Raw genomic sequence first — 21,822 nt, 5'->3', positions numbered from 1 at the left:
AAAGAATAAGCTTGATTGTGATTATTGACATTAATAATCTCAGCAATTGTTTCCTGTCCATTAGGTATGATGTGACCCACTTCAAAAAGAGCCCACTTATTTCAAACTTTGAGAGTTTATTTATGAGTATAACATGGGAGACACTATCAAAAGCTTTGGTTAAATTCATAAATACTTCCAGCACTTTATCACCTTTGTCTATAGAATCATTGATTTGTACCTATAAATTTAGTAGCAGCAGAAATAACAGAGTGGGCAGCTCGAAATCTATGGTTTTCACTGTCTTAAAGATTGTTGTCTTCAAAGTATTTAACCAATTGATTGTATACATTGTTTTTTACAAATTTTAAATTACAGGTAACAAAGCTAATGGTCAATAATTGGAAACCTCAACCAAGCTTCTCTTTTTATGCAATGGTCTTATTTTTGAAATCTTTAGTTTGTCTGGGAAAATACCCGAAATAACGAAAAGTTCATCAAATGTGTAAGAGGTTTTGATAAGTGTTTAACTGCATGTTTTATAACTGTGATGGGAACACAATCATATCCAGTGGAAATGTTGTCCTCAAATATTTTTATTAATATAATCAAATCAGTTTCATTGATAAGTTTGCACAGAAATTTTGGTATTGGCTCATTTGTCGGTAATGTGAGTGATATTATTGGGGTTTGATTAATTAATTATAGGAATCACTGCAAAGTCTACAACATTGATGTATTAATTATTGAATAGATTCGTTATAATTGAAGGGTTTGTGTAAATTGTGTTATTCAGCTCTATTTTATCTATATTTTTACTGATTTTATTTTTGTTACTACTTTGTAAGTTAAGTAAATTCCAGGTAGTTTTTGAAATATTTTTAGAGCTTGAAATCTTATCTTCAAAATTTCTTTTAGCTTTTAACACATTTCCATTTAGCTTCAATATTTCTATTATTTTTTTTTTTTTAATTCTTCCATAAATTATTTAGTTCTTCCACAAATATTTATTTTTTACTATTAATTCTAGATTAAATATTTTGATTGTGTTTATTTGTAGCGTATTTTGTGCAATAAAAGCATGTAGTATTTTGTGTTCGAAAGCAATACAATAACTTTCAGCTGATAGTACATTTTGGAATTCTTAAGCAATTTTGTGTGTGTATTTTTTAAATACATGTATTTATTAGTAATGCAAGTGGATTTCCTCTCAAGTTAATTCCCTCAAGAGATTTTTATAATAGTTTTAATTCATAGAGTGCTGTCTTTTCCCAAACTGTATAATCAGACCCATTATTCTGATTGAGAAGATCTTTACAGATATAATTATTATAAAATGTCAAATTTGGGCATTAAAAATAATATTAAAATAGATTTTTGCCTTTTAAAATCAAATTCAGAATTCAAACCTCATGTGTTAGGTAAACACATCCCAAAAATTTAGATATGTTCGAAAGTATCCAAATACAGGTGATCCCAAATGAAATGAAAAATGTCTTTATTGAACACGAAGAAAAATATATTCAATTGGCGAGGTTAGGACTATTAAGTCCTCACCTAACCATAAATTTATAAGCAATACTTTTAGTGTAAAACAGAGCCGCAGTATAGTCTATGTTACTGTTTTACATTCAAAAATGATAATGTATATTTATATAAAATAATAAAATGAAAAGAAGGTTCTTCATGAAATTAAAAATAAATAAATAAAATATAAATTGGAAAGAAATTACCAGACATTCACCCATCACCATTCATACAAAGCCATCGTCCCATACCCTGTGCCACGAAATTGTCAACCCGACGAGGTCTGAAACAAATGATCCTTAACCCTTCAACGCGTTATTTTTTTTTCATGGTCATACTCCCTCCTGCATTGATTTTTCTGGCGGTTTTTTAGAGATTTTGTGTTTTATATAAATAATATAAGCAAATTACCCAAGTTTATAATTATTTTATTATACTTCTATGTTGTTAGTGTTTAAAATTAGCCAAATTAAACAAAATTAACCTACTTTAGGTTAATTTCCCTAAAAGCTAGCTAACCTACACACCATCCCCAACTCATGTTTATAAAACACAACAAATTGTTCCTGTCAAAACGGGATTTCCTTCTTCAAAACAATATAGTTAGCTTGTAAAACTAATAATAATAACTAAACAAAGGAACGTAAAACACACAAAAATATGTCAGTTGAACATAACCATCACACTAACAATGGCTGTAAACAACAAAAAACGTAAGCTGACAAACGATCGGCTGCACGGCAATGACGTCGTCTTGAATGCAGCTGATTTCTCAGATATTTTTTCTAAAGATCGATTTTTCGAGATATCGACTCAATTAATCGAAAGTTTGAATCTTCTCCTTTCGATTGGTATACATTTTTCATTGAAAACATTCGATAGTCGTCTGTTACAGCTACAAAAATAACCGACTACTCCATGACGTACTCAGTACGGCAAAACGCGATCTCAAGTAAAAGTGTCATGACGTACCTAGTACGGCAAAACGCGTTGAAGGGTTAAGCACCCCCCAAAAATCACTCCCGAATACGAATACCTCTTATATGATTTCCGGGAAATTATTCCAGTCGACAAGCAGACACTGTGAGTGATTTACTGTAAATCCAATTGCTTGTTTCAGAAATAAAAGAAAAGCGTTCGGACAAATAAGAAGGGGAATAATTTTTATATAAAATAGAATGAAACATGCTAAGAATGTGGAACTGATGGCGTAGATTCAATTTTAGCAGATGTAACTGATTGATAAAGGGTGTTTATATGGTCATATCGTCTAAGGTTGAAGGTAAAGCGAATACAATAATTTTGAGCACGTTGTAATCTGTCTGAAAGCTCAACCGTCATGTCATTTATAACTATGCTACAGTAATCGAAATGGCAGAAAATCAGGGTCTTCACTAGCATATTACTTTCAAATTCAAGGGTAAATAAATATCAAAATTGCTTAAGACTATGAATACCAGCAAATACCCTGCCACAAGTCTCGGTAACATTATCGGCCCAACTAAGATTTTTTGAAATAGTCAGTTCAAGACTTATGACCGTTCAAAATGAGTGTACGAGAGCTGTTCAAGTTGATACTGCTGAGAAGTTTAGAAGTTCCAATGAGAATCCAGTGTGAATCTTGCTTAAGTTTCAGTCCGTTTTTGAAGGTCCATGTTGCAATAGCGTCAATGTATTCAGTGACTGTAAATTTGCAAATTGTTGGCATACAGGTGAAAAAATGAGTGTTTAATCATAGCAGTTAGGTTGTCAATGTAAATTTAAAAAAGAAGAGGGCCAAGGACAGAGCCTTGTGGCACCCCTCAATTAACAGGTTTCCAGTACGAGTCTTGTCATTGGACGTAACACACTGCTGGCGATCTGACAGATACAACCCAAACCACTCCATACAGCCATCAGAGAATCCGATTTTAGACAGATTCAAAAGAAGCAATGGGTGGTGATTAGAACAAAATCCTGATTGAAAGTTGGACAAAATTTTATTGGATTTGAGAAAGAAACATATTTGCTGATGCACCACTTGCACAAGGCATTTAGATAAAGTGGTAGAATGTTAATGGGTCTGAAATCTGAAGGGTTACCAGGACATGAACATTTTGGAAGTGGGCGAGCAATAGCAAGTTTCCAAACAGACAGAAATATTGAAGAAGAAAGAGATCTGTTAAAAATATTTGTAATTATAGGAACGATTATTGGGAGAATATATTTAAACAATTTAATAGGTATTTTATCGGCTCCAACTGCGTTACTAGAAATCCTCACTCATAATGTCAGTATCAGTCACATCAGCAAAAGAGAACTGATGCCGAACATGATTAAGTGGAGCAACACTCAACTTATTGATGTAATCACGGGCACTGGATAGATTAATAGGGATATCCACAAAGTAGTTTTTGATTATATTTAGATAAATTGCGATGGGCTTATTAGTGTTAACTTTACCTGTGCCAAGCTCTTTCACCTTTTTCCATAAAGATTTTTTGATTGTTGAACAGAAAATTGTATATAGTAAAATCTTATTTTGGCATTGTGTACTTGTTGCTTGGCTCAGTCCCTTAGACTTTTATATATTAGCCAATCAGCAGGTGGTTTAGTACGCTGCGCTTTACGAAATGCAGAATCTCTTTGAGCCTGCAAATTACATATAAGATCTGTGATCGAGGGGGCTGGCCCCCGAGTAACGCTCCTTGTCACCAAATGCCTGGATGGCTAATAATAGGTGAAAAATATTTCCCCAAGCAGTATACTATCTATTTAATAAAATAAAGTGATATTATAAATGTTGTAATATTAGATTGATATTGTCAGTAACTTTTTGTTTTTTATTGGTTATGTATAAAACTTCATATTTGTATACATTTCAGGGTGCCTCAGAAGCAAGCATCAAGAAAGCTTACAGAAAGCTTTCTCTTATTCTACATCCTGATAAAGAAACGGGGAATGAGAAAGCTTTCATGAAATTAACTAAAGGTTTGTATTATATGAATAGGAATTGAAGGTTTTATTTTAAAACATAAGGTATATATTTAAAAATAATTTGCATTGAAATTATTAAAAACCTTAATCTACTATTTATGATATCTATTTTACGTACCAAAACACCTGTTGGTTTTAAGGTGAATTACAACTGTATATATAAATTGTATGATAAAGTAAAATTCATTGTTTATTTTAAGTTTAAAATTGGTTCTAATAACAATCCATTTATATTTTTCATATAGTTTTATAGTAAATTTATTATTTCTTTACTATTCAAATTAATTAATTTCTGTTATATTTTAGCATATCAGGCATTGACTGTTGAGGAGTCTCGACATAACTGGGAGAAGTATGGAAATCCTGATGGGCCAGGAGCAATGAGTTTTGGTATTGCGCTTCCATCATGGATAGTAGAAAAAGAAAATTCGGTTTGGGTAGGTATATTATTTATTATACATTTCATAATGCAATGAGTCTACAATATCTGCTTTCTCTAACTTAAATTAAACTGATCTCCAAGGTTGGTTTAAACTGTGCAAAATAATTTGTAATTGACAGATTATTACCGAATCCTCTCCTTCACTGGTCCAGATTCTTGATGACAGTGTGTACAATATTCTGTCAAGATAAGATAAGAGTTTCAAACAAAGAATAAATTAATTAGTCTTAGAACTCCATGTAGGGTTTATCTCACCTTGTGATTTTATAAAATTTGTGAAAGGTTCTCAGCTTAAAACTTGGAGAAATAAATATAATGTTTTGGTTTTAAACTTAAGAAGTTAATGGAAGCGCTTTTTGGTTTAACGCAAATAGGCTATGCAGATGTCAATCTTGTGCAATATTTTTTAACAATTTTTATTGTTTTAAAATCATTAATAAGATTAAAGGAAATTTTTAGTTACACTTTAAAGATCAATTTTATTTAACCATAAGTCAATTTATGGAATTGCACCTTGAGTACAATTAACATTCACTCTGATCAAACAGTATTGACCCATCCTAAGTAAATTGTCTCTTTTTGAATAATAAAAACACAATTGTTATAATTTTAAAATAGTGATTTCAAGATTGATGTTGTAGGTACTAGGCCTGTATGCTCTGGTGTTCATGGTAGCTCTTCCTGTAGCAGTTGGCATGTGGTGGTATCGCTCAATAAAATACACCAGTGATCAGGTAAGTGTATCTTGTTCACTATTCAGAATACCCTGTTTTCAGTTCATTTAGAAACAGTGATGTTATACAGAATGGCATTTTACAATTGATTCAAACTTATGTTTCAGGTGCTGTTAGATACGACACAGATGTATTATTTCTTCTTTCACAAAACACCATCAATGCCTCTAAAACGAGTAATAATGATTCTTGCTGCTTCTCTGGAGTTTGAAAAGAAATATAACAGTGAGATTGTTGAAAGACAGTCAGATAACGAAGAAGTTCCTCATGTAAGCCAACATTTCTTGATTGGATTTTGTAAGGGTTTTTATGGTGTTAATTTATGAAAATTAAGAATTATTTATTTTGTATATGAGAGATATTTACAATCAGTAGAACAATGTCAATTTTAAACAAGTATAACACTTAATAAATATTATAATTTGTATAAGACTCAAATTTTATGAACACATAATATTTCAAAGGTTAGTTTGAAGAAGTGGTTTTAAAATCTTCACAAAAAAAACAAAACAAAGTAATTCATGGAAAACCACAGACCTAAATTAATAATTCTTTTTTTTATCATAAAAATGAGTTGGCAAAGATCTAAAGTGATGCTGAAGATGAGATTAACGTTTTTGGTATTTTGAATCTATATAGCTACATAAATAGGTTTCCAAAATTAAATATGAAGGGTTTCACAATAAGCTCTTAAAACCTAAAAAGTCTACATCCTTTGGCTCTCATCTTTTTAATTCTAACTTTAGTAGAGTTCATAATGAACTATAGACTTTATATTCTGAAACTAGTTTATCCTTGTACAATAGTTACATGATATAATTTTACATTAATTCCAATAATACATAAAAAATTGCAATTATTTAGATAATAGGTTGAATCTTTAAATTTTGAATGTAAGCATTTGTTATTTGTACACTGTAGGTATCCACTAAGAATTTATTAATCATTTTGTAATCAAACTATGAAAATCGGCAAAACAGTTCAATTTACTGTTATAGATCATCTTCTTAATTGTGAAATGTCAAATATCGGTAGAATACCAAAATGAATATAAAAATTACATTTACCTGTAGAGAAATTTTTTTTATGACTATATTCAATACAAATATAGTAAATTCAGTGTCTAAGAACTGCATGATCAAAAGTAGAAATGTGCCAAAACGTATTAAGTTGAGTATTGTTGATACAACATATAATCTAATCTGATCAAAGAAGAATTAGTGCCATGTAGTTTATTCAAACATTTTGGAAATTGCATTTTAATTTCATTGAAACACTACAAGACATTAAAAATGTTCTCTTACTGAAAAACATGATGTTATTAACCTAAAAGAAAGCACCACAACTCAAGAATATAGACTAATGACTCCTGCAGAATTGTTACATAAGAGAAAATTTAAAGAATTTAGAAATAGATCATGTTATATGTTATGATAAGTTTGAAAATATTCAACATTTTAATCCCTGTTTAGAAAAGGTAATGTGATATTTTAGGAAATTTGTTGATTTTTAGTGGTACAAGAAATCAGAAACACTATGTTTTGAGATTTTCAATGTGATTTCTTCCTCAGGTAGATAAATAACCTAACACATGACTACAATCTTGGTTCACATAATAAATAAATCATACCATATCGTTTTGATATGTATAAATCAGAAACCACAACAAATATGTTGTGTCAACTCCATGCAGACTATCTCACATGCACTTAATATCATAACCTGTGACAGAGTGTTTAAATTTGTACTTCTTTTTCGTAACCAACCCATATACTGAGGCTCTTCCATTTTTTTGACATGTCAAGTAGCTGCTAAAAAAGTCTTGAGTGCTCTCTGTCATTAATAAACTGACCAGTTTCTGTATTCACCACCCCTAAGTGAAGGTACAGCAAACCGAGATCCATGACTAGCTGAGAGTAGGGGGATCGATTAGAGATTCCATGTCCAGTGCCCTACATTGTGGTTGTGGTGTCATTGGTTTCACAAAGTGGGCCATGGTACTGGTGATACTGGCGTGAACCAATCCTTGTTCACCTTTATTGTAACAGCCTTAATGAAAGTGAGATATGTCAATGAAGGATGGCTTTATTGATTTGTATATCCTTTCAAGATTACTATTCATAATATCAATTTTTTGGTTTAGATGACAAGATATAATATTGATTTGGGATACACACAGAATGTAACTTTGTCCTTGAAACAGCACTTATTAATGAGTCAAAACTGAAACTGTTAACTATATTCACTGGATGTGCCTGCTGATCAGTGTCATTGCAGCTGATAATAAAAATAACGTGATCTTTCTTTGAAAATTGTTTAGTAAGTTCGTTCACATTGTTTGACACATAATTTAAACTGTTGCCACCTGTTGCAGCCAAAACTGACACATTATATGTTTTACCAAGTTTTCTCTCGAGTGCATATGAAATGTTTCTCCTATGGCTATTGGACACAACTAGACACTGGGGCTTTAGGTTGCTGTTGGTTGATTTATCAGTTTTTGTTTTCTTGACTTGTTTTCTGGGTGGTTTACTGTTGGGACTTTCCATGTCGTAATGTGGATCCTGTTAATATGTTTTAATTTCGTTCTCAGTAGTGTTCATTAACACTTTTAAGACAATTTTCTGTGGGAATAGTAAAGGTCATAGAATTAGTTTTGTTAAGTAAATTTTTTCTTTTTATTATCTTGGTCATTGTGAAAACATGGTCTGGTTTTTGTTCTCCTTTCTCAGTTCTTCAATTAAATCGTTTTACAATTGAAATTTCCCTTTCGCTTAATTTTTCTTTAAGTTTTTTTTTTAATTTCAGTCTGTAGTTCATCATCAGCTGTATTCTTCTCAGGGTCAACATTTGCTTCTTTTATTATTGTCTGTGTTGCAGTACTAATATTCTTGGGGTCATATATTCCTTGCCTTTAGTTTTATTATTTTAATTGTTTGCTAATTTCCCTAAGTTCCACTAAAGTATTATTTTCTTAATGTTTTCTTTTTTTAAGGTAATCTACTTCTTTTTCAGCTTACATATTTCTTTGATTAAATCTTCATTTTATTTTTTGGCAACTTGTAAAGAAGTTTCAGCTCTGCTTTTCTTTTTTTTTTCAAATATAACCTGTTGTTCTGCTCAAATATTTCTATAATGTTAACTGAAAGACTATCTACATTTTTTTTTTTCGGATTGTAACAGTAAGTGTCCTCTTGACTGTTGATGCAGTACTTGTCAGCTTCCTGAAGAGCATATTCATGGGAGTGTTGTTTAAGTTTCTATGGTATTTTTGTAACCTCATCGGTGTTCTATTTAAAAATTATTTCATCTTTGCAAATTCCTTATTCTCCTGTACAAAAAAAATGTACATAATAATGTCTCTCTTCAATTTTTTTAATGTACACAGGGCAAGGTTGGTGTCCTTTAAATCTTTGTGAATACTTTTTCATTAATTTCATACGTTTTGCTAAGTAATCTGGCAATTTATTTGTACAGATGTAAGCAAATAACTAATTTATAAAATATTAAAAATAACTGCAAACTAATATACTAGTAATTATTTTAGTGCAAAAGTAGCAAAAGAATAATGCCTGCACCATTATTTGAACTGATGCCCTTCACTTGTCACATATTCAGAGTCAGAGCTCTACTCAACTGAGCCACTGGATCTTGTAGTGTCAATGGTTTTAACCCTTTGAGTGCCAAGGGCCGATTTAATCGGCCTAGCAACGTTTCCGTATAGTGGCAAGGGCCGATCTAATCGGCCTGATGGTATTGACGAAAATTGCCAAGGGCCGACTAGATCGGCCTTTCCAATATTGGTCATCCTGTTGCTAAATATTGACGTATGATATCGTAAAAAGTATCAAATTAAAGTCCAAGAAATGCACGACATAATTCACATAGTGATAGTTTGTATATATAGTATATAATATTTTTATGTAGCTGATATCTAGAAGGCTGTGGGGCGAACCGCCTGTTGTCACGCTGCAGTCGTTTTGTTTACGTTCAGTTGTTTCTGCTAGCTGTCTAGTGTGGCTGTGTTGACATTTTGATTAGTGTTTTAAAAGTTTCCTACTTTTATTACTTCAGTTCAATTTCATTTTTGAATAAGGTATAGTTTGCCGAAATGAGTAAAAGGAACAGATCGCCCTTAAGCGAAAATAGGTCAGATTCTGTTATATGCCCCCAACGCTTAAACTTTTTTCAATGAACTTAGAACGTTATAAAACGATATAGTTGAGTAATAGAACTAACATTATGCCCCCAACGCTAATTTTTCATTTACGTATGATTATAATGAATTACAATTGGTTACTAGCTAATCATGTGATGCCGCGCAGCCTGCCGTAATCGGGATTCTCGAAAAAGGTAAGATAACAGCGACAACAATACCAATCGCAATACCTGGAAATGCTGGTTGATTGATGGAATGTTAGTTCTGTTACTCAACTACATCGTTTTATAACGTTCTGAGTTCATTGAAAAAAGTTTAAGTGTTGGAGGCATATAACGGAATCTGACCGTGAAAATACATCAATTCATTCTTAGCCTATATGATAAAAACACTCACTCAGTTATTTCATCTGAAGGATTTAGTATAATAGGCCTTATGAAATAAGCCCAAAGTAATTAATTTAAGTCTGTTCATAATAAATAAATAGCAGTTGTATAATCTACCTTGATTTAATTTCATAAAACTAGTTAAATATATTTTACATGAAAAAGAGTAAGCGTGCATGTTGGTGCAGGTTTTCAGCATTTTGCAGCAATATATAAAAAAATTCAAAACTCAGTTATATATAAATGTATTTTTATGAAACTTGGTACATTTATTACAACTAACATGGGGAACATAAAATTGGCACATAACACTAATAAAACAAAAATAAATAAATACTTTTTGTATCTTAAACAAAACAAATGTTTTTTTGATTTTGTATTTTTGTTTACACATATATAAATATTTTTTAATTTATGGTCAATATATATATATATATATATATATATATATATATATATATATATATATATATATATATATATATACCAATTTGTAGCCTGTATCTTGCCCTACATAATAAAGCAAAAAGTGTCCAATTATGTTAATTTTTAAGGAAGATGTTAATTTTTTAGTAAAATACTGCAGTAACATAAAAATAGTGCTTGGCACTGAGGGGAATGGCCTGTCACAAATGATTGGCACTGGCTGCATGACCTCCACCACTTCGCGTGGCACTCAAAGGGTTAATGTAATTCTCTTGTAGGCTGTTTGTCAATCTTTATCAATGACAAAACAACTTGTTGGCACTTGAAAATCCTTAACTTGTGATTGTCTAATTTTATTGTTATCAATTAAATTAATAATCTAGATACCTTTGATAATTTTATAGAGAAATAAGTAATAAATATTTATTGGACATTAATGATAGTATTGTTAATATTATTTTCAATATTATTATGTTCAAATAGTCTTAAATATTTTTGGTGAAATTGAGCTGGATTATATTAACATCTACATTTCTTCCAATTAATTCTTAAAGAATGAAACTTATCATACATAAGCACCAACATTTATTCACTGAACACTTCACAAAATTTCACTAATGACCTATTTATTATTTTAGTATAGTCCTATAAAATAGTAATTCAACATTAAATTAGACAACTTAGTCAATAGCAGATGACTGATAATGCACAAAGAAACACTACATGATAGGTTTCGCCACATTTATTTATAATGAGTAAATTGTAACTGAAGTTTCTGCATAATTAGTACACAAAAATAAATAAGTTCGGTAAAAATATAAAATTCATAAGATAGTCTGTAAAGAGTAACTGAAAATATTACTTATAAAACTTTATTTATTTAGAATAAATGCATTGGAGTTGTATAATTTAAATGTTATAATATACAAAATACATATAAAGTATTGCACATAAAATACAAAATAATGCACTAAAACTGCATTGTTCTTAGTAAAATTATAAAAATTTTAAAATTAGATTAATTCTAGTTTATTTATTCTGAGTAAAACAGAACCATCATTAACATCCATGTCCTCATCACTTTATCTTAGGTTATGATGAATTATATTTTCTTCCTCTTTATTTTCGGTAGCATCAAAATCGATCGTACTTGAGGAGGAAGTGTTCATAATATTCTTAAAAATTCATCAAAATTTGGATCGTCTGGATTAGCCCATACAACAAACAACTCTGTAAAAACAAACTAAAACACAATTAGAATTACAATAGTATGCTTCAAAATGTAGGAAAACTTTGTTTACCAACACACATGATTTAACAGCTGAATAAAACAAACATGTCTATAGGCCAATACAGTTTATAATGGTGGCCATTGCTTTCTAGCCTATTGTCAACCGTTACACATAACAACAATGATGACAAAGTGCTTTGTTTAGTCTTGACAGTCACAAGGAACATCGACATGCTCTCTTAGGGATGTTTTGAGAACTAATTCTTTACCATTTCAACAGTAAAGCTTTTTGCGTTTATAGACACTAGCTGCGTGTAAAGAATCATCAGTTCCGTGTTTGTAGGTGCTAGTCGTGGTGGAAGGGTTAATAAATAGTGTTTGATTTGTTATGTACGTGTTTTAGAAATAACGTGTATTGAGTTGAAACAACAAATTTGCTGTGAGTCATAACTTATTTGTGGTACAATGCATTGTTATAATTTATTTATTTGAACCTAGATTGTGGATATGTGTTAGATAGTATTTACCAGGGGAAGAGATCAGATTACTGATTTCTTGTATCACTGAACAATGGTAAAATACCAAGAAATCCTGTTACTTTCACAAACCTCCAATAATCAAAAACAAACTCTAAACCTGTTTTGAAGTTTCGCTATAGAAAAATAATCGAATTATTTAAACAGTACTTTTTACATTATTACAAATTAGTATGAAATTACTTAAAGGCGAGTGATGTCCTCAGCTTATCAAGCAAATTGGAAATCTGGGAGAAAAAAACAAGGAACGACCGTTGTGCTACCTGTACTCTATAAAGGCAAGAGCACTGATCTACGCCCACCTGTCACGCATGCAGCTGAACCCCTTGACACTGGACAAGGACCGTATGTATATTGTGCGCAAGTGTCCCTACCTAATACAGGAGATGGTCAACTGTGTCTCTCAGCTGATTATGATGGGATACGCTCGCCGAGGTGAGTCGGTTACCTGACGATGAAATGACTATTAGTTGAGGCAACAACAAAATATGTGGTTATTGTGTTTGTAACCAGTCTATCTTGTCATTAGTTATGGTTTTTTAAATCATGTAAAATCTATTGTAAAACTTATGATCCTTACAAATTGCATGACATTTGGTCATCCCTGTTATACTAAAAAGCGGTAGTGATTGCATTAGTGTCTACTCTGAAATAAATCAAATTAATTATTAAATTGAAATTCTTATTTCTTATGCAGTAGTTGTAGTACAAGCGTGCTTCTCTACTAAGGAATCAATTGAATCTGTTTTCACTAAATAGTCCATGTGTTAACGTGTGTTTCAGTGCATCGAGTTATCAGAGTGGAGACGATTGAGTGGTGTATGAAACTATGTCCGATGATTGTCCAAGCACTGTGGGAGTACAAGAGTCCACTGTTGCAGCTTCCCCATGTCAATGAAGACAATATCAAGTATTTCCTCAGCAAGAAACGGTACATCAAGAGTATTCAGCAATTTGCTCAACTGAAGAACGAAGACAGACGTAGTATCCTACGGCTCTTTACCGAGGAACAGTACAATGATGTCATGAAAGTCATAGCTAAAATGCCTCTGATTGATTTTCAAGTTAGAACAGAAGGTGAGGATTTGTGCTTATTATCGTAACATTATTGAGTTTCCTACACATTATGTAGCTGTGGCCGGAAGGGTTGATTCTATGTAAATATTGATGTTAGCTCCACTTCACCTTCCTCTTAGTGCAGCATCTGTAATCTGACCCTGTCACAGACTTGCCTCCTGGAATTTGAAGCCATATTCATCTAAAGAGATCTTAAGTCGGCGACGAAGCTTAAAATGAACTCTTTACACCATTTTGATTTTAGAGACGCCTAAATTACAAAATATATATTAAAAACGTATATTTGTGTTACTATTTTTTGTTGTTGCATAACAACACAATGAGTATTTTAAAGTGAAAACGTGTTAGTATTTACAGGTTTTTGCCAAGTGATAAAGTTTTATAGGATCATTGTTAACATTCTCTGTGTCAAACATTATTCTAATGAATACTTTTCTTGAAAGAATCATAAAAAATGTATATAGAAAATACTACGGACAAGTTAGTTTTTACAAGTATGATATGATAGTGAGTATTCTGCATCTTTTGTAAACAGTAAGCTGAGCACAGTATCATGGTACTTTACCTTGTCAAAAGTTCTGAAATTGACTTTTGTAGATTCTCATTACATGTTTCGGGACAAATGTCCCATTGTCAGACTTACAGAAACACGGAAGTCAAATACTTTAAAAAACAAGTAAAACTACATAATGAAACATACAATTCATTAAATAAAACAAACATTTTAAATATTTTACGTGTGTATTATCAGTGTCTGCACTGCTGACTAGCCGGTTCATGTCCGCCGTTTTGCGTTTGCGGTAGATCTACCAATTATGTATTTCACAAAATATTTATCATGAGTTATCTGTAAAACGTAAATGGCATATAAACCATCCATTGCACTCACTGGACGAATTCTCGTTGGAGGGATACTTACATTTGAATACTACAAATTATAAAAATTTTAATTGTTATTTTCCTGTTTAAATATATTGATATCATTACAATTCTCTGAATTTCTGTAAATAAAGAATGTTTTGACTTAAGACTTCCAAATTGTTAGAAGTAAATATGACACATGGCACTTGGGTCAATACTTTATTTAACACAAACATTCGTTCCAACTGCCTCCCCTTTCTTAACTGATTCTGTGCCTTATTTTTACTACTGTTCTCTCTTGTACCTGTGCAGAGCGTTCTGATGGGTGCCTGCTGGTTTTGCTCGCCCAATGAAAATTGACTGATTACCTTATATGGAACACACTCACTAATTCTTCAAATAAACTGTCTCCAACTATTTGGCATATAGACATTTCCTTGTTAAATTCTGTCATGTACATAATTCATTTGCTTTTAAATATTATTTTTTTAATGATTTTACTTTAGTTTATTCAATACTCTAGGCAGTCAATTAATTTTATTTATTTCTGCAAAAAAAAAAAAAACAACGAAAGAATCATACAAATCTGTTGTATGGTTGGTTGCTGTACACTTTTTTCTAAAAATTTGCAAATTTAATAATATGGCCTGACCCTTTATGCATATGATTTTGGTAAAATGGACTCAAAGGGTTAATATTTTTCAAATAATATACAACGGTTATTCTAAAAGTAAAGTCCGGTTAAGAAAACAATAAAATCCAAAATTTTTTCCAAAACAATAGTTTTATTTACATTCTTACATATTTCTTTATTTTTCTACATAGTTTCCATACCTATTTAAACATTTGCCACATCGTTCAACAAACATTTGAATGCCTATGTTGTAGAAATTGGCCATCTGCAGAGATAACCAGTCTTTAACTGCCTCTTTCACTTCATCATCTGTGTCGAAGCGTTGTTTAATTAACTCATTCACTGCAGATGACAAACTTACTGGCGACAGAAAATGCAGGAATTTTTTTCGTTTTTTACTTATCCAAAACTGAGTCAGGATAGCCAAAAGGGTTGTCCAAGGTATCTTGGAAGCTTCGTTGGCCGGAACGGGTGACGTCATGTCCGTGCCGAGTCTGCTCGTCATCCGCACCGGGTGCCAGTCCCCGTGTTGTATGTGCTTGCAGCGCACTAGGTTTCAGCACAAACACTCGCAAATACACGTATATAGTACATGAATGACACGTAGATAGTACATCAATTACACGTATATATTACATATTAGTTTGAAAAATATACAACATAAAAAAACAGTTAACACTCCCCCCTCTCCGAGTAAAAATGAGAAAAAAAACTATGTACATCCCCACCCACCGCCAAAAAACTAATTATTTGTACTCGTGATACTTATCAAAGCAACTGAGTGCACGCAGACCTGGTTCGTCAGGGCACACTGCACAACAGTACAGTTTCCTTACGCTTGCCTTCTTGGTAGCAAACGTGGCACCTCCGGGTAACTGACTTGCCGTTTTCTTTGCGCTTCGTTAGTTTAGAGAGACGATGCATGCTGTTGCGTGTCGGTGTGATGAGCAGTGGGGCTTCCTTTGGAGGAAGCAGGTCTTTAAGAACACGAACTCGGAAGTAATACAGGGACAGTCTATCTGAGTTGTACATGTTGTACAGGTAAAAAGAATTTACTACAACAACCTGGAGAAAGTGCAAAAAAATGTTCTTGTGCCATCGCAGGGTCTTGCACTCACAGGGATAATAAGGTATCATTTGGTCCAAGCGGTCAGTCCCCTTCATGTGAGAGTTGTAGTACAAGATTGGTTTTGGCAGCGTTCGTTTTTGGTTTCTCCTGTTGGTAGTTTGGACCATCTCGTTGTCATATTGTGTGGAGATGTAGGTCACCATCCGCTTATCACTCCATTTTCAAATCATGATACTTTGGGCATAGTTCGCTATCGTTTCACATTTGCCCAATGCCTTTGCCTTCACTACTGGACGTGTATGGAGTCTGTCGATGCGTAGGGTGCCGGTAGTGTAGGTTGAGTGACGTAGAAGTTTGGATGATAAGACAAAACTATTATAAAAATTATCCATGAACAGGGAATGGCCTTTTCCCAGGAAGTCACTCATCAGCTTCATGACAACTTTGATGGTATGAGCTTTGCCACTACAAGAGTCATGGGTCTCCATGTAAACATGGAAGCGCAGCATGAGTCCCTCGGGTACATTCAGGGAATAAATTTTGATTCCATATTCGTGGTGCTTGCCCTTTACGTACTGGCAGGAAGACCAGTCTGCCATGCCACAGTACCATCTCTTCGTCGATTGTCAGTTCACGGTCGGGATAATAGATCTGTCGCATCTTATTGTTGAAATAATCAACAATATTTTGAATTTTAAAAGGCCGGTCGTTAGCAGGTTCGGGGTGATCAGGGGTATCAACTCTTAAATAATGCAAACATCTCAAAATGCCAAGAAATCGATCTCGAGACATGTACTCCTTGAACATAGGAAAGTTCAACAACTGATGAGTTTTCCAATAGTCGTTCAATCGATTCAGTCTGATGTTGCCAGTCAACAGTAGAAGGCCTAAGAATGTTCTTAGTTCGGCCATCACTAAGTCCTTCCATTTGGTTATGCGAGACGCGGGAGTAGTGGTGGGACCACAAAATAGTTCCAGGGCATACAGGTTGGTTTGTCTAATGATATTCTATTCTCTAAAAACACGGTGTTAAGAAGGAGATTGAACCAGTCAATTGGTTTATTGTCACCTGGAATGGGAACGAGCAAGCCAGGTTGACCAGTGAACCTATAACAGTATAATCTACTCACACAATATTGCAAAGCATACACAACAAACGAAAATGGTGAACCAGCGACGAATCGCACCAACTGACTCACCGAAACAGGTACACCTCGCTATGAGTGTTATAGCCTTCCCAGGCAACTACTCAGCTCACACTGAGGCAATATGAAAGCAGCTGCTGTATGCCGAGCTTGCCCGGTGCGCCACGTTCGCATGACGAGCATGCTCGTCACCCGCAGTAAATGTATTAATAAAACTATTCACTTCTTTCAAGTGTTGGGTATGCAATAGTTGGCATCAGGTGCTTGCATTACTGCATGATACTGTATTTAAGAAATAGTGGCCAACAAATATTTCATTTGAATTTCCTATTTCACTTACAACTGAAAACCATCATTTATGGTGAAATATTTATGTTTTATTTTGTTTTTATTAAATACAACTCTTCCATGGCTCTATTTATTAAGTGAAACTATTTTTTTTTTTTTTTTACAAACCCCTACAACATGACACCTTTCCAACTCTTCTTAAAACCTCCTAAATATACCCTAAATATAATAAAGGACCACAAAGTGAACTTGGCAGCTGCAGACTAATCTCCCTTGCCCTGACATTTATAAAAATAATTGAAAAAATTGTCCTTGTAAGACTCCTAAACCACCTTGAACCGCACAACCTACTGACAAACAAACAACATGGATTCCTTAGGGGTAGGTCAACAACATCAGTGCTGTTACAGCTGATAGAACAAATTATAGACTAGCTAGACGAAAGCTGTTTAAAGTCTTTATCAGTGAAGTTTTCAACTGCCTTAACTATGACCAGCTACTTTATAAACTAAGATCCCTAGGCAAAGGAGAAAAAGAAGTAGAATTGTTTAAAAGCTACCTTGACCCATTGAGGAAGCAGTTAACCTAGCCTGTCTAGGACTGAATGATTTAATTGATTTTGGCAAAAATGCATGGGAGTACTACAATATTAATAGAATGAGTTTGGATACAGATAAATTAGTTAATTTTCCAGGACATTTTAGTCTATTTGGTTGCTCTACAATAGTGTTTGTTGCTTTCTCCAAATAATTTTGTATTTAATTGCTTTTAGTATATATTTACACATTTTTTTAGTGAGAAAAACAAAACATCAAAAGCAACTGTCAATATTTATCTATTTCAATAATTTTTTTGTTCAAAACAGCACAATGTTTTTTACATGTAAAACAACTTTTATTGGATTTCTTAATAATTATAAAGCATAATAACAAAAAAATCAAAATTCCCTTACATTTTTTCACTTCTTTTATGATTTAATGACAAGCTCCTGAATTAGTTGTCTGAGAGATGAGATAAAACTGTTTGTTACATTCAATTGTTATCATTGAAATGATAATTAAAATAAACTATTTACATTACCTACAATGACCATTAATCTAATTTTTATAATTCACTTTTGTATCAGCCTTTGAGTATCTTTGATATCTCAATATCACTGTCCAATTATCTGTCTACTTCTGAACTTTGATATCTCAATATCACTGTCCAATTATCTGTCTACTTCTGAATTACGTAAAAGTAGTATACTTTGGCCGTTCCTGGGACAACGCACCCGAGACCGGTTCTGGGACAAACCGTGTGAGACCGAATCTGGGACAGAATTTTTTAGAGAGCGACTAAGAGTGTGAGTATGGGTGGTCTACGTTTGGAAAACGTCAAATTACGTTTAGAGAACGTCAAATTACGTTTAGAGAACGTCAAATTACGTTTGGAGAACATCAAATTACGTTTATGAACGTTAAATTACGTTTATACTTAAACGCCAAATTACGTTTATACTTAAACGTCAAATTACGTTTATACTTAAACGTCAAATTACGTTTATACTTAAACGTCAAATTACGTTTATGAACGTTAAATTACGTTTATACTTAAACGTCAAATTACGTTTACGTCAAATTACGTTTGGAGAACGTCAAATTACGTTTAGAGACCGTCAAATTACGTTTAGAGAACGTCAAATTACGTTTAGAGAACGTCAAATTACGTTTAGAGAACGTCAAATTACGTTTAGAGAACGTCAAATTACGTTTAGAGAACGTCAAATTACGTTTAGAGAACGTCAAATTACGTTTGGAGAACGTAAAATTACGTTTGGAGAACGTAAAATTACGTTTGGAGAACGTCAAATTACGTTTGGAGAACGTCAAATTACGTTTAGAGAACGTCAAATTACGTTTGGAGAACGTCAAATTACGTTTATACCGGCGCGGTTCTGACTACCCGTGTGCTCTGTCTAGACGTTAACGATCATGTATTTGTTTGTTTTTCCGCTAGATTGTAGTTTTTTGCCCTTGTGCATCCTTATAAACAATTATTTTGTTTCGATTCGTTATGTTTGCATACTAAAACCAAAACTAATAGCTTGTTTTGTTACTGTTTACATTTTGGCATATGCTCAATTTTCGTCACTTCAATTTTTATTTCGTTACTTAAATCTTATGTAATGTGTTCTCAATGTTTAGTGTTTAACTGTTTATAGTTGTTGAATGAGCTTTTAGTTCTTCCACTACCTCATGGAACAAGACAATTTGCGAGTAGTATACTTTGGCCGTTCCTGGGACAACGCACCCCGAGACCGGTTCTGGGACAAACCGTGTGAGACCGAATCTGGGACAGAATTTTTTAGAGAGCGACTAAGAGTGTGAGTACGGGTAGTCAGAACCGCGCCGGTATAAACGTAATTTGACGTTCTCCAAACGTAATTTGACGTACTCTAAACGTAATTTGACGTTCTCCAAACGTAATTTGACGTTCTCTAAACGTAATTTTACGTTCTCCAAACGTAATTTTACGTTCTCCAAACGTAATTTTACGTTCTCCAAACGTAATTTTACGTTCTCCAAACGTAATTTGACGTTCTCTAAACGTAATTTGACGTTCTCTAAACGTAATTTGACGTTCTCTAAACGTAATTTGACGTTCTCTAAACGTAATTTGACGTCCTCTAAACGTAATTTGACGTTCTCTAAACGTAATTTGACGGTCTCTAAACGTAATTTGACGTTCTCCAAACGTAATTTTACGTAAACGTAATTTGACGTTTAAGTATAAACGTAATTTAACGTTCATAAACGTAATTTGACGTTTAAGTATAAACGTAATTTGACGTTTAAGTATAAACGTAATTTGACGTTTAAGTATAAACGTAATTTGGCGTTTAAGTATAAACGTAATTTAACGTTCATAAACGTAATTTGACGTTCTCCAAACGTAATTTGACGTTCTCCAAACGTAATTTGACGTTCTCTAAACGTAATTTGACGTTCTCTAAACGTAATTTGACGTTTTCCAAACGTAGACCACCCATACTCACACTCTTAGTCGCTCTCTAAAAAATTCTGTCCCAGATTCGGTCTCACACGGTTTGTCCCAGAACCGGTCTCGGGTGCGTTGTCCCAGGAACGGCCAAAGTATACTACTCGCAAATTGGCTTGTTCCATGAGGTAGTGGAAGAACTAAAAGCTCATTCAGCAACTATAAACAGTTAAACACTAAACATTGAGAACACATTACATAGGATTTAAGTAACGAAATAAAAATTGAAGTGACGAAAATTGAGCATATGCCAAAATGTAAACAGTAACAAAACAAGCTATTAGTTTTGGTTTCAGTATGCAAACATAACGAATCGAAACAAAATAATTGTTTATAAGGATGCACAAGGGCAAAAAACTACAATCTAGCGGAAAAAACAAACAAATACATGATCGTTAACGTCTAGAAAGAGCACAACGAGTGACACTTTGGCAAGTTCCTCAATGGGTTAAAGAAAGAAAGCAATTTATGGAAATAAACTACACCCAAGATAATACAAACTATAAAATACAATCCATAACAACTTATGTGAGAAGAGGGGTCTCACAAGAATCTGTACTCAGACCAGTGGCTCTTCCTCCTCCTAACAAATGACATGCCAAGCGGTTGAACGATGCCTGCTCCACTGTAATGTATGTAGACGATACTGCACTAATTATCTCAAACAAAGTCAATAAAACACTGAAGCAAACACGATTGCATGCTTCATCAAGCTATACATTACTTCATAAATAAAGATTTAGTTTAAATGATAGTAAAATGATTTTCAACACAAAAACAAAATCAAGAACCCAGCACCTGGAATTAAAGCGATATAACAAAATATTTAGACAGCACTATTGACGAGCACATGATCTACAGAAATCTACAGTTTTTTGTGATAGAAACTTTCCTGGAAGCCACACATTGGCCAGCTCAGTAAGAAACTCTCTTCTAATATCTATGTAATTCACAGAATTAAGCAAGTATGTGGTTTTGATGTGGCCAAAGTTGCTTACTTTGCTCTCTTCTAAATGAGATACGGCATAGTGTCTTGGGTAGGAACAACATCATTCAATAAGGGAAAGATTCTTATCCAACAAAAAAGAGCAATAAAATGCCTAGCAGGACTACACCACGAAGAAAACTGACGGGAACCCTTTAAAGAATTAAAAATTCTTACATAAACATCTCTTTACATCCAGAAAAAAATTTTACTTGAAGTCGCTACGCAACAAATAAGACATCACAAGCTTCACCTTGCCACCAAACCACCTAAGCCTAATTGAGAAGAAACTCTCATACAAAGGAGCATTTTTTTCAAACACTTGCCC

At 33.1% G+C, this 21,822-nt stretch overlaps 1 protein-coding gene across 1 annotated transcript in view; it reads left to right on the top strand.

Moving 5' to 3' along the window:
- The window catches only part of LOC124357293 (translocation protein SEC63 homolog), a 61,796-nt gene that overhangs the window by 9,019 nt on the left and 30,955 nt on the right, over positions 1 to 21,822 (top strand). The window contains exons 4-9 of the mRNA XM_046808952.1: positions 4,371 to 4,476; positions 4,789 to 4,919; positions 5,566 to 5,658; positions 5,766 to 5,927; positions 12,603 to 12,831; positions 13,180 to 13,473. Coding sequence (XP_046664908.1) covers positions 4,371 to 4,476; positions 4,789 to 4,919; positions 5,566 to 5,658; positions 5,766 to 5,927; positions 12,603 to 12,831; positions 13,180 to 13,473 — 1,015 coding nt within the window. The remainder of the gene's footprint in view (positions 1 to 4,370; positions 4,477 to 4,788; positions 4,920 to 5,565; positions 5,659 to 5,765; positions 5,928 to 12,602; positions 12,832 to 13,179; positions 13,474 to 21,822) is intronic.

The sequence above is a fragment of the Homalodisca vitripennis genome, chromosome 3 (assembly GCF_021130785.1).
Source record: "Homalodisca vitripennis isolate AUS2020 chromosome 3, UT_GWSS_2.1, whole genome shotgun sequence".
NCBI lineage: Eukaryota > Metazoa > Arthropoda > Insecta > Hemiptera > Cicadellidae > Homalodisca > Homalodisca vitripennis.
This window is presented reverse-complemented; position numbering and strand designations above follow the sequence as displayed.